Consider the following 14,391-nt stretch of genomic DNA (forward strand, 5'->3'; position numbering starts at 1 on the left):
CAGTATAGGCAGATGCCAAATATGGTACCATATACCTGCAACAGACTCTGTTGACAGTGAAGACATGAAACCAACAGTGAGTTAAACTTAAAAACAAGAAAAGCAGTGATTGTAAAGCACAACCCACTCAAGACTGCACTGATAACAGAGCATTCCTCCTCCAAATTACGGAATTCCAACCACACCACATGTTTTGGTCACACAGGCAGCCAGGCCTCTGGGGAAGAACCAGAGTCCAATCCTCAGTAAGTTCTGGTCCTGTGCTAATTTAGTGCATGAATAATAAATTGTCAACTCCTAACAACTCGCTTCTTAGGTTAGAAATAATTAGGCATTAGTCATCTATAAAAAGTGCTAGACCTTCCTGTCATTTACACATGGGACACTCAGGAAAGGACCTGAGTCTTTGCACCAGTTCCCTGATTAGCTGGAGGCCACTGGGTGTCAGGGTAGGCAGCACAGACTTTAGGGAATTATGTTGCATGGCTGATATCTCCCACTGTCTTCCTGGCCCTTCAGCTTCATGAAGATCATTTGTAAACATCCCACATTTAATTTAGACTTTGGAGTCAATGCAGTCCTTATGTTTAGTAAGATCCTGGCTGGCAGTTACTGGCAATAAATTTGGCCTGTTTGTGCAAGTGTCAAATCCTCCAGTGTCACTTAGTTGCTGCTGGGACCAAGTCAATCACAGAATTTCTGCAGTTAGCTTTACGTGGGTCTGCCTGCTGCTCTCCCACTCTCCAAGCCGAAGGAATGACTTCCCTTTCCACGAGCTACTGCAGAGGCTCAGCTCAGTCCCAGGCAGGGCGGCGCTTGGGCAGACAGCCATACATCATTCCAAATGAGGGCCAAGTGGCTGGCTATCTCTGCTTTAGAAATTCTGGGTCTGCTCCATCACGTGCTTTAAAGAGCTTATCTTTCTGTTTATTTGTTTCTCCAGATAGAAACAGCATTGGCACAGGGAGAGCGCCAGCACCCGGAACTGACCCAGGAGCTGCCCCTCCTTAGCCTCGGTTTAGAGTTGATTTGGGGGTTAAAGGTTACGCTTTTTGAGAAAGGTAGTAAAACATTAATGATGGGTAAAGTTCTCTCTCTCATGCTCCATGAGAGAACTGGGTGATCCTGTTTGCTCTATAAAGGGAACTGTATTTGCTAAGGGTAATTTGAAACTGGCAGTACAAATGCCCCTTGACTTCCTCATGCTGCTGGGCCCTGTGTCTGAGGTGAGTGTCACAAAGCAGGTACGTCAGGCAGCTGCAAATAGCCTTGTCAAGCCCAAGGCCCACTGTAGTTGAGTCCCCCCACTGGGAAAAATGCTGCATATTTTGTGAGAATCACTGGATTACTAAGATGTAAGGAGCCACATGGACTTCCCAGAACCTGGAACCACAAGCAAAAGTACCATCTAAGACACACACACCCCTTCACAGCCATGTACTGTAGAAGTTTGGAAAGCTGTGAGTCTGATTGACTTACATGGTTGAAGACTCTAATTTTACTCTTGACTCCGACCTCCAGATTTCTGGGTGACCTGGAACCATGGACAGAGTCCACATCTAGAATGTGGTATATTTATTTGTCTAATATCAGTCTTCTGGCATGGGGCAGATGCACAGGGAGCATCAGCTGAGCTAACAAATGGGTCCCACAACCTGCCCTGTGCTTGCCTGCAGCCTCTGTGGCACTTACTATCTCACCAGGGAGACACATGTCACTAGAGAGACATGTATTCTGTGATACATGTGAAACCAGGATCAGACCAGCAGACCAGGAGCTAATCACAGGTACATCAGCATGCTACAGGAAGGCAGCATCTCAGAGGCCCTCATGGGCTCAGGGTTGAGGCTGGGCAGGTGCTTCCATATCTGCTGAACAAAGATCAGATTGCTGTGGGGCTTTGCAGGTGCCAGACAGTTGCAGAGGAACAGGAAATACATTTTAGTCTGCCTTCAGGACATGGGAAAGACTGAAGAATTGGACAGAATCCTGTTTTGTCCAACTTCAAATGCATGTCCACGGTCATGGATTTGAGGCCCCTGTGGTTCCACCTGGGGTTTGAGACTTGGCCTTCATAAGCACAACCCAGCTCAGACTCTGCCTAACACAGGGCAGGCTGCTAAGAAGTTACCCAAATCAGTGGAAAGGCCTGTTGGGTCCTTACCACGCTGTAGGTAGTGTGGGAATAATAAGCTGTCACATTTAGACACATAATAAGTGTCTTTTGTAATGAGTATTCAAGATGGAAGGGCCTGCCAAGCTTATGCAGGAGGCTGCTTGCTTAATGGAGGGCTGACCTGTGTATGTAGAAAAGACACACACATGTCCCCAGTTCCAGCTGGAGCAACCGGATGAAGCTTTTCACTCACCCTGTTAATAACTGGCCTGGAACTGCAGATGACATAAGTACTCAGAGAAGCAACAATTCATGCTCAGGCAAGTCTGTCCCCAGACCCGGGTAGACATACTCTCCTGGTCTCATGACACTCAGCAGGTGTCATTCCTGTTTGCAGAGTGATAAAAGGCTTCCATGTAGTGACGGATGCTTCCAGGAGAGGCTGCACAAATCCTTGCAGCATTCAGACTGATATTGCATGAACTCGTAGAAACATGTCTGATGAATTAGATTTATTCTTGACACGGAGGTATGGTGACATCACATTTGGCAGTATCGGAGACCACTCAGACTAATTTCTTATTATGTTCTAGCAATATAAAAACCCAAACATCATCATTGAAACAAATAATAAATCTTCCCAGATCCTGATTACCCAGTTTGGCTGTTTACTTTAATCAAATCACAAAATAATGACCGAATTTGGATTTGATTCTTGGTTATAAAGATAACCAAGAAATCAACATAAGTAACTGTCAGTCAAAGCCTTTTCAGACAATAACTAGCATTACAACATGCCAATTACATTTTTATCAGGTAGTTAAGTTAATTACCTGTGGTAAATGTGTTAGTGGGACAAGTATAGATTGCCGTTAACATTTGCTGATCACTTTAAAATGCTGCCCGACCATATGGGAGGAATTAAGGGTATAATAGCATGTAGATCTATTTACACCTGCTAATGTCATATAAAATCCGATTGAGGATTCAGGTTGGAACCTGCACATCTTTTTCCCACCACAAGATGGCTCTGTATGGTTTCTTCTGAGACGTGACATGGGCCCCAGGGCAAATTCATGTCTGTGAAACAGCACAAACCCTAGGCAATGGGAGCAACAAAACTGGACAGTGGGCTTGAAACAGCCTTCCTCCCTTGCTGAGCAAAACCCTCTCCCACCCCTCCACCCAGCAGCACTGGGAGCCCTTGCCTTCCATCCATCCAAGGTTAGAGCAGGGTCTGGATCCTACAGCTTTGGCAGGGACCTGACCTGTTGTGCTTGTCTTTGTCTTTCCAGTACTTAAAGTCATACTTACAAGTGTATTTGGAAATTTGGGGTGGGCTTCATCACCAGGTAGTGGAGGCTGCTGCGGCCATGGGTATCAGCAGAAAACTGCAGGCTGAACCAGGGTCTGTCCCAGACTGTATCAGTCTCCATTTAGGGGTGCATTGCTTGACATTCCCCTGCATGGAACGATGGTCATTTTAATATAGAATTTATTATCTTTGACTAATTATGTTAAGATAATTCCTTTCTCAATCCCCTGCAGTTGTAGCATTTTTTAATTGACCCATTGTATCTGTACATACTTATGGAGTACAGTATGACAGTTTGATACATGTATGCAATGTGGAATGATCAAATTGGGTTAATTAACATTTCCATCTCCTTAAACATTGTCATTTCTTGTGTTGGAACCTTCTGACTCTTCTCTAGTTATTTTGAAATGCATAATTAATTGTTGTAGACTACAGTTACCCTACTATTCTGTAGAACACTAGAACTTACACCTTCTGTCTACCTGTGTTGGTATTCATTATCCAAACTTTCTCAATGCCCACCTCCTCCCATCCTTCCCAGCCTCTAGTGACCACTATTCTCCTCTCTCCTGTGAGGTCAACTTTCTTCTCCTACAAATGAGTGAGATGCAGCGTTTGTTTTCAGTGCCTGGCTTATTTCACTTAAAATAATGTCCCCCAGTTCCATCCATGTTGCTGGATTTTATTTCTTTTTTAATGGCCGAATAACAATTTTTTCAGGAAGTCTGTGGATTTATCTCATTCTCTCCAGAGTGTTTTCTTTTTCTACTACTCTCCTCTAACTACTCTGAGTACTTAATATATTTAATCTTAATTAATTTTCCTCTTGGCTTCTTGACTCTGCTGAATCAGTTACATAATTTTTCCAGCATCCACAATTTTGTTGCTATGTATCTGTCTCTTATGCTTTTATCCTCTTGGATAATGAGATTTTTTTCTTTTTTGAAAAGGTCCTTACTGTCATTTGGTTGGAACTTCAGAAGAAAGCAGAAGTGAATGTTATGTTCAATCCACCAACTGTAATAAGACGCCCACAGTGAGTCCTGGCAGGTGGTGCCATTCACTCATCATGATGGCATTCCACTGGTTTATCTCATGAACAGGCAACTCTCACTCTCTTCCCTGACAAAGCTTCTGGGATTCTGTCAGCCAGAAGCACACCATCTGCCAAAACCTGGGGAATGTGATCAGCCCAAGAGGAAAGCACTAAAAACACTGGAGTTCTCAGTGAAATGCCCCAGTTCTTAGTCACAACACACAAGTACTGGGCTTCATTTGATTTTCAATTAAACGTGAGAAAGCAGTCAAAGATCTCTAGATAATTAAAGAAACTCTAACAAGTGACCAACAAATGAAAAGAGCAAAGTGGAGGATGCAGACTTTGCTGGAGGCAGAAAAACTACTATCATTAATATCCTCAAAAAGATAAGAGAAGATACCACTACATGGAACAAGAACAAGATGTTATCAAAAAGTAACACCCAGAAAATCAATTTAAAAATTTAAAATTTAAAACAATAGAAGAAAATTGAAAATATAAAAATATTATAGAATTTTTTAAAATTCAGTAGAAAAGGTAAGAGACAAACTTGGGGAAATCTTTCCAAAAATAGAACAAAAAGAAAAATAAATGAAGAATAGGAATGCAAAGATGAGAACATTAGAGGATTAGAGGGAACCATTCAAGAAAGAGTTCAAGAAAAACTTCTAGGTCTACAGGATATGGGTTTCCAGATTGTGAGAACCCACTTTGTGCCCAGCACAATGGAAGAAATTTTGCAACACCAAGATATGACGTTATATATCATTGTAAAATTTCAGAAGACTAAAAGAAGGAGAAGACTCTAGAAGTTTCCAGAGCGCTCAAGGAAGAACAATGACAATAAACAAAAGATCAAGAACCAAAATATTTTACAAGAAGGAATGAAATCACAGTTTACCCCATGAGTCAGCTTTGTTAGCTTTAATGTTATCGAATAAATACAAATACTGAAAACGAATCTAACTAAAATTAGGGCATTAAAAAACCAAAGGCTGAATTTTTTCCCTGATAAGTGGATGATGATACATAATGGGGGTGGGGGTAGGGAGTGAGAGAAGAATGGAGAACTTTAGATTATGTAGAAGGAAATGAGAGGGGGGTATGAAAAATGGTGGAGTGAGATAGACATCATTACCTATGTACATGTATGACTACACGAATGGTATGAATCTACATCATGCACAACCATAGAAACAAAATGATGTACCCCATTTGTGTACAATGAATCAAAATGCAGTCTGTAAAAAAATAAAAATATAAATAATTTTTAAAAATAATAAATAAAATTGGTAAAAAATAAATAAATAAATAAAAATAGGGCATACTCTCAGAAGCATAAGTCAAGAGCAGACCCTCTAAAGTTAGATTGTTTATGTTCCATTCTGTACCCTCTACTTCCTGTGACCAGGTTATGTCCTTAAGCACCCTGCAACTCAATTTCCTTATCTGTAAACTGGAACTCATAACAAAACTTATTGTTGTTATTTAATAATCATATTAGGAAAATGAAGGGAGAGAAGGGAGTTGGGGTGGAGGTTTAATCTTTATATTCCATAGAGGAAAACTAATAGGAAATGCGTAAAACTGGAAAATCAAGAAGCAGCACTATAAGGAATGTTATTTCAAGATATAAAGAACATAGTAAGAGATGCTTAGATGTTATTAAGTCAATTATTCCTTCTGGAGAAGAAGAAATTAGAGGAAGTCCAGGGGGACACAGAGGGACCCTGTTGTTTGGAGTCATATCAAGTCTCATGAAATGATTTGACTCCAGATTTCCCAGAAGCAGACCCTGAGATGGGAATTTGGGTCCAAGTGATTTGTAAAATATTCCCAGGGGAACTGGTAAGAGATTGGAAAACACAGCCCAGACTTGCTGTGGGCAAGGTTACTGAGCTTTACCCTTCAGAGCCTGCCATACCCATGTACAGGTGGACAGGTTCCTGCAGCCTGCACCATGGGGGACAGCATGGTGGGAAGACTGGTATCAGGCCTCAGAAAGGAAAATATCCTGAGACGATCTGGGAGATGACCTCAAAATACCTAGAGGTTCTAAAAATATATTCAATACTCTCCAGTTTGCATCTCAGGTCAGATTCTTTCCATATTTGTACACACAGTGGGATGGGTGATGAATTGTTCAACCTCCCCAAAAGCCTGTGGCTGTAGGGTGCTGACATATGGAGGGCCCTGAGTATATCTTCCCAGTTACCCAATTACTTTGTGTACCTTCAGGCTTGAAGTAGAGGGACCACTCTGGGGTGGAGTCCTTTCTTGAACCTCTGAAATCTATTCTGCAGAGACAGCCTCTCCTTCCGGGTGGCTCTTATTGTTATGAGTGGGCTACACCCAAGAAGTTTATCCTCATCATTTATTGCTACCCTTCATACAGCATTTTTTTTTTTTGTAAAAGCATTAGTGCTTAAGTAAAGACAATTTTAGTACCATTATAATGTCCAAAGAGTACTCTTTTTTTGCAAATGTAATCAGCAACAAACAACACTTTGTTGCTCAAAACAATTTTGAAAAAGTAAAGCCTGTCCTTTCACTTTCCCCATTGGATACTGCCCCAAATTTCTCTTAGATTTACATATTTTCATTTATTAAGCAAAATAAGCTAGCAGAAGCTTAGTAGAAAGTTCATTTGGGAGGATGTGAGTAGACCTCACAGGAAACCTTTCTTCACCGCCCGGGTGTAAATGAGGAGTGAGAACACTCCCATGCTTTCAACACTTTTTACTACTAACGTGTCCCTGGCCACAGTTGCCTGAGTGCCTTTTATTAAACAGGGAGCAGCTGGAAGACTCCATGGTACATCCCCTGGCCATCGCCTTGGGAATGACATGGCATCTCACACAGATTCCCAGTAAACATTCAATAGGACCAACTTTAGCCTTACAGGTGGCCCTTCATGTCCATGGGTTTAGCATCCACGGACTCAACCAACCAATGATCAAACATGCTTTAAAAAAAATTCCAAGTCCTATATGGTGGCACACGCCTGTAATCACAGCAACTTGAAGGGCTAAGGCAGGAGGATTGCAAGGTAAAAGCCAGTCTCAGCAACTTAGCAAGGCCCTAGGTAATTTAGTGAGACCCTGTCTCAAAATAAAAATAAAAAGGGCTGGGGATGTGGTTAAGCACCTCTGTGGTCAATCCCCAGTACCAAAAAAAAAAAAAAAAATCTAGAAATTTCCAAAAAGCAAAACTTGAAATTTGTGGACCATCAAGCACCATGTCGAATCTGTGCAAATGACTTCTAGCGCACCCGCTAGAGCTCCCCACATCTTCTCAATCTCTCCGTGGTACTTATTGGAGCATTGCTTGCCTCCAGTCTTGTTTGTGTACTATGTGGTTAGGTTGATGATGTTGCATCTGTTCTGAATGCAAACAGCCTTTTTTCTTCTCGTCAATATTTCCTAAACAAGACAGTATCACAACTACTTACATAGCCTTTACATCCTATTAGGTTTTATAAGAAATCTAGAGTTAAAGTATTCGAGAGGAAGTGCATAGGTTCTATGCAAATACTACACCATTTTATATAAAAGACTTGGACACTTGTGGATTTTGATGTTCATGGCTGACTTGAAAACAATCTGCCTTGGATACGGAGGGACAATTGTATATGCAGGTTCACCCCCATTATCACTGATATCATAAGCATATCTCTCTCTGTAGCAGCCACTGAATGCGTAATAAATGCTAAGTCTCTCTGGGAGGTGAAGCAACTAGTAAGTAAGCCATCTGTGTGTGCACAAAATTTATTGTCAAGAACTATCTGACAGAGAAAGTCTCCCTTCTGGATGACAGTGTGCCTCTCCTGATGACTTCTCCCTCTGGGATTCTGGAGAAGGCCTTTGAGCTGGATACAAGCCTGGTTGGACAGTCACCAACTCCAGGATTTCAAACTGTGACAACAAAAACAACAGAAATATCTAAAATCTCAACCCAAATTGCTGGCTTCACCTAGTCTCAGTTGCTCTGAGGGTTACTTTTGAAAAATACATTCCTACTCACCTCTGGAGCAGACGTGGGTCAGGAGTCTGTGAAACTGAGTGCAATATTTTCTGCTGATGTGTGTGAGTATTTTTCAGGGAGGGGACTCTGGGAATGGGCTCCTAAGTCTAAGTGTGACTGAACTTGGGTCCTTGAATCCAGAATTGTAAAAAATAAACAAGGGACCCAGAAAGAATTTAGGCACAGACAAGAGTTTATTCAGGGGTTTCTACTAGAGCCAAAAGGGATGACTGGCATAGACAGAAAGCCTGTCAGGCTGGTTCAAACAAAGAACCTGGGGAGTAGCTCTGCTGGCATCTGGGGGCAGGCAGGAACTCGTGGAGGTGGCTTTCAGGTGCACTTTTCTCTTCTTCATGGCGTTCTCCACGAGTTCCTTGTGCATTACCATCCGAAGTCTCCATCTAGGGCGTGCCATGTTACTATGCTAATAAGGTAAAGATAACTGTGGGTCACTTCGGTGACTATGAGTACACTTGCCCTTCATCACCTGGAATTTGCCCTTGTCTTCTGGATTTCTCTGGTATTACTTTCAGAATCGGGAGACCCCGCTTTGTCTGGCTCTGGTTGGCATTTCTGCTGAGCACATCATCCCAGGGGGCTGAGCAGACTTTGCCAGCTTCTTGTCTCCTGGTGTGTGATCTCACTCGCACAGCCTTGAAGACTGGGCCACCTTTAACTCCAATTTCTGGTCTGGCTGTTAACCCCACGAGACTGACAGCTAGCTCTACTGTCCTATTTCCCTGAGAGGTGTTCATACATCCGGATTAAGGGGTCTTGTTGTTCATGAGGGTCCTGCGAAGGTGCATTAGAGTAGCAAAGAAAGAGCTTTTGGTGTGTGCTGGAGTGCTTGCCTTTCTATTTTTTGCTAGAGCAAATACCCAAATGAGTCTATTTCTTTAACCCTATCTTCATTAGAGAAAAGAATCACAGAAGACCTAGAAAAGGGAAAAAGCCATATGGAATCATTCCATTCCACTCCATTCTGTTCTAGCGGCAAATAAATGAAGTTATTTTTATCTTTTTAGGTTCCTTTTCCCACTGGAAGGGGAGGGGCAGGGCACAGACAGCAGACCCAGCAACTGTTCCTACATATGCTCAAATTCCTATTTTGAGAAGATGAACATTTGAGACCAGCTATTTTCTCTTCTCCATAGGTAAAGGAATAGTAGTAGAGGTCCTCTGAGATGCTGGAGCAAGTTCCTATCATCACCTAAGTGAGAACAGAGGTTCTCCGGAAGTCCTGCACGTTCCGAACAGGGTTTCCCTGATGTCCCAAGGAGCACCGAGACCCTCTCCTGGCCCCTCTCCAGTCTCTGAAGCTGATTCAGAGACCAGCAAGAAGGGACTGGACCGAAAGCACCCTGTGCTCTCATCATCTCTTTTGTCTCACAGTACTGATTGCATAGCCTAGGAAGGTTGGGAATCCCCTCAGAATGGACTTTGGAGTAGGACAAACCCAATAGCTTGAAAATTCCAAGAGGGAGAGAACCTGCTTCAAGTTGCAAACCTGCCCCCATAGGAGCTGGAGGCCACCAAGTCTCCAACAGTCTGGGCTAGGGGCTCTGCTTCTCCCATCCTCTTCAGGAGGGGTGATTTGAGAAACCATTCTTGCCCAATCATCTTTCAGCTTTTGAGGAAATCCTGGAGATGTCTTGTGTCTACAGAATTTAGGGCTTTATGATTATGGATTGAGCTCAGGGGTGCTCTACCACTGAGCCATATCTCTGGCCCTTTTATTTTTTTATTTTGAGACAGGATCTTGCTAAGTTGCTGAGACTGTCCTCAAACTTGTGATCCTCCTGACTCAGTCCCCTGAGTAGTTGGGATTACAGGTGTGCACCACTGTGCCCAGCACTCTGTCAATTTTTTAACAGGAAGGATTTGGTGTTGACCACAGGAAGAGAGAAGAGCAACTCATTGTCCGGGGTAAAGATATGGTAGTACCTGCGAAAGACTGGACAGGCTTGTGCCCACTGTTTAGGTACCCCAGTGAAATCCAAAGAAGGCCAGAGTCATGACCACAGAGTAGAGGAAATAAAAGCATAAAACACTAAGTTCAGAAACATGAGAGAGCCTGAGGCACTTTGCTAACAAAGCACTACCCCACAGCAGGGACAGCTGTTCCCCCTTCTGTATAATGGGGAGCCTCCAGCCTCTGGGCCCTTGATTGCTAAGGAGGATTAATAAAAAGTTTTTTTGGAGTGAAATAAATTTCTCAAAGAAGATTTTTAAAAATTGATGTGCTTTTGCTCTGTGCAGTCAGGTAAGCAGTACAAATGATCCCCTAGCCTCAAGCAGGGTAAAAATGTGATGATGTAGTTGTTAAATAAACACCTCCATTTACATTAGTTTGGGGTGTACTCAACAGGACTCTATAGGACCTGTAGATGTGGGGACAAGCACATGTGGGGACATTGAGGAGAATCTTAGGGACAAATGAGCAGGCCTGTGGCCCATTACATGGGGTCACTATCTAAGAATCTAAGAGTCTTCCTCACCCATGAGTACAAATACTAACATCTGCCTCACAAACCTTGGTGGTGTGTGGAGATTAAATGAGATAGTGCTTAAAATATAGAAACTGGTCAAAAATTGACCTAATATGATTGAAAGGAAAAAGTGAGGGGAAGGTTATTTCAAAGCTAGTTCATAAGATACTGAGAACTTGTGAAGTATGTGAGAGAAATAAAATAAATAAATAAAGCATTATTAGCATGTTAGAAAACGATGATTAAATCTTCTACTAAAATCAAGCATTAACGTTTCATATGAAATGTTGCCTGGACCAATACCTATTTGCCATAAAAACTTCCACTGTTATCTCTGCTGCTTCACAACAGCAGTGGGAAATTTACTGATTCAGTTAAGAAACATTTGTTGGCACCTACCAAGTGCCAGGCCGTGCTAGGTGTGGGGGATACGACGGTGAATAAGATACAGAGAGGGGGCTCTACAGATTCTGTATGCTGCCAGGGAAGATTAACTCAACATATAACTGCAGTAAAATGCCCTTAAGCTGTGCAAGTGTCGGGGGGCATGAGCAGGAATAGCTGGCCAACTGGAGGAGCTGTGCCCAGTTGCCACCTGATGGATGAGTAGGCATTTGCAGATTCTGAGGGACAACAGCAGGCAAGGAGAGGGTACACACACCGAAAGACAGTGAAGTGGTCCTTGGACATCTATGGATTCCAGGAATGGTTCCAGGATCCCCAGAGATACCAAAATCCAAGGATGCTCAAGTCCCTTGTACAAAATGGCACTGTGTTTGCATAGGACCTGTGCAACCCTGCCATCTGCTTTTATCATCGCTGTGTTATTCATAATACCTAGCATAACACGTGTGCTGTGTAAATAGTTGCTATCCCAGATAGCTGAGGAAATGAGGATAAGAAAAAAATGTCCGTACATTTTCAATGAAGATACATCTTTTTTTTTTTTTAACTTCTTTTCAAAACAGGGTTGGTGGGATTAGTAAATGAGAACCCTCCAATACAGAGGGCTGACTGTATAAGGGATGGTCCAAAGGGAAGCGAGAGAGAGGCGAGTTGAGTAATGAAGAAAGCTCAGCTCCCTGTGCATGGCCATCATGGAAGTGGTGAGAAATGAAGCCAGGAAATGATGCCAGGTCCTCTGAGTCCTTGCAAGTGTCCTAGAAAGGAACTGAGACTTTATCCTAAGGACTGGGGTTGGGGTGTCACTGAAATCCCTGGCATCTGAGAGGGATCTCTTAGCAGCAGTGTGAAGAAAGGCTTGGACAGGGTTGCACTTGGGGTCAGATGCTGACTGCACTTGGAAGCCAGATGAGACCCTGATAGAACGGATCAAAATGGCAGCAGTAGAGGTGAAAGGAGATGGGTGGATTCTACCCCAAAAGTAAACCCAGAAGACATCCAGAAGGACTCTCTAAAGTGTCTGCCCACCTCTGCCAGGAGCATTTCTGATGGCTCAGTGGAAAAAGCTGTCAGAGGAAATTAGCAAACACAAAAATCTTGCATGTTCTGTGGATGGAAACTGTGCATTCAAGCACCTGACCCTCTGGGTAATCAGAGAGCAATTAAGCCTCACTCACTAGATGGAATCTGGCGACTGCAGACCAAAATGGATTTGAAGTGGATGGGAGTGATTAAGCACAGGCTTGTGGCAGTACCCTGATGGGGCAATTATAGCTGCAGGAAAATGTGATGATCTGACCAAGTGAGAAGGGGGCTAATTACAGAAGCCAGGCGGGAATTGTGTGATGAGCTAATAATCAAGAAGGCAAAATGGACCTGTGTCTGTCTAAACACTGTCCACTAGATGATTCCAGATAAGCAAACGTCCAATGGAAGTCAAAGGGAACATTCAAAGAACAGACGCTAAGAAAGGGTGAGGAATCTGCTGATACCATACAGTTGGGAATGAGGACAAAGACACAAGCTTGGGGGTCAGGTCCTAACCCAGTGACCAGACAGGCAGTGAAACCTCAAGGTTTCTGAGACACTGGAGCATGGTAAGAATGTGACTGAGCCGTGAGAATCTCTCCTGCCCAATCCAGAGGCAAAGTGAAGCTCACTTGGGGCTGACCTTGGGCAATGGAACAGGGTTTTTTTATTCAGGCACCTTTTATCTGACCCAATATTTGAGAACCCATTGCCAACAACAGTTTATAGACATATAACCTTCCATCTGGCGAAGGTGTTCACGTAGATCGCTGTCATGATGGTGGCAAGAGTTAAGGTCTCCTGAGCTGTTCCCCTTACTGGTGTATTTTGCTCTGTGTTTTCCATGTGTTTTGTTGATTAATCCTTCCAGACCGTGAGGTACTCTGGTCCTCAATTGACTGATGAGGAAACTGAGGTAGAAAGAGGTTAAGTAGCTTGCCAAGATATCAGGTGATGCTCATAACAATTCAGTGAAGGATTTAGGACAGGATCGCCTCCATTTTGTAGATGAGGTAATCTAAGTTCGGAAGAATCACCCCAAATCAGACTCAAGTAATTAGTGGCCATTGGAGCCCAATCCAAAGGTCTTTCTACCATACTATGTGGTTCATAAAAGAAGCAGCAGAGCATGTAGTTCTGATTCTTTAAAGTAAAGGCATTTTTAGGGATGATGTCCTGATTCCTTGCCTGACCCACCGGGACAATAGCCATAGATAACTACTTCAGTGATCCTGGACCAATCCAAGAGAAGTTAATGTGGGAAAATAAGGGTAAAACTGGAGCTGGGTCTGTTGGTACACCTATGGTCCCAATGACTGGAGAAGGGTATTGAGGAAGGAGGCTTGCAAGTTTGAGCAATTTCAAAATAAAAAGGGCTAGGGATGTCACTCAGTGGCAGAGTGGTCCTGGGTCAATTCCCAATACTGTAAAATAAAATAAAATAAAGATAAAGGGATTTCATATTAAAGGTTTTACAGATGGTCCACATTCATGAGATTTTGTCCAGTTATCACTAGGAATGCACTCTTTCTTTTTTACATTATGTGTATGATTTTTGGTTAGGAAGAAACTTGTAAAATGGATGAGTTTGATGTCAGAGCCCCTCCCCCTTCCCACCAGAACCCTCTTGTTCAGAATGCCCCTGACCCCATTTGTAGATGGTTTTGTACCCACATGGATCTCTTCTTCATGTGGGTTCAGAACCACCAGGTCTAGACTTATTGTGTGGAGAAAGATCTTTGACTCTGTATATAAGGTATGCCACATAACAAATCTGCCCCAAACTTCGGGGCTTAAGCCAACACACACTTCTTATCTCATAGTTGCTGTAGGTTGTGAATCTGGTCACAGCTTAGCTGAGCTTCTGTTTCAGGTTTCTCTGCTTCAGGGTCTCTCTCAGGATGCAGTCAGTAAGGGTTCAGGTCTCATCTGCAGGTCTGACTGGGGCAGTATCCACTCCAAACTCACAGGATTG

At 43.0% G+C, this 14,391-nt stretch overlaps 1 protein-coding gene across 1 annotated transcript in view; it reads left to right on the forward strand.

The window, feature by feature from the left end:
* Positions 1 to 1,184: 1,184 nt before the first annotated feature.
* Positions 1,185 to 14,391, forward strand: part of Gtf3a (general transcription factor IIIA) — a 30,841-nt gene continuing 17,634 nt past the window's right edge. The window contains exon 1 of the mRNA XM_047554277.1: positions 1,185 to 1,226. Coding sequence (XP_047410233.1) covers positions 1,185 to 1,226 — 42 coding nt within the window. The remainder of the gene's footprint in view (positions 1,227 to 14,391) is intronic.

This window comes from Sciurus carolinensis, chromosome 5 (assembly GCF_902686445.1).
Source record: "Sciurus carolinensis chromosome 5, mSciCar1.2, whole genome shotgun sequence".
In the NCBI taxonomy this organism is placed as follows: domain Eukaryota; kingdom Metazoa; phylum Chordata; class Mammalia; order Rodentia; family Sciuridae; genus Sciurus; species Sciurus carolinensis.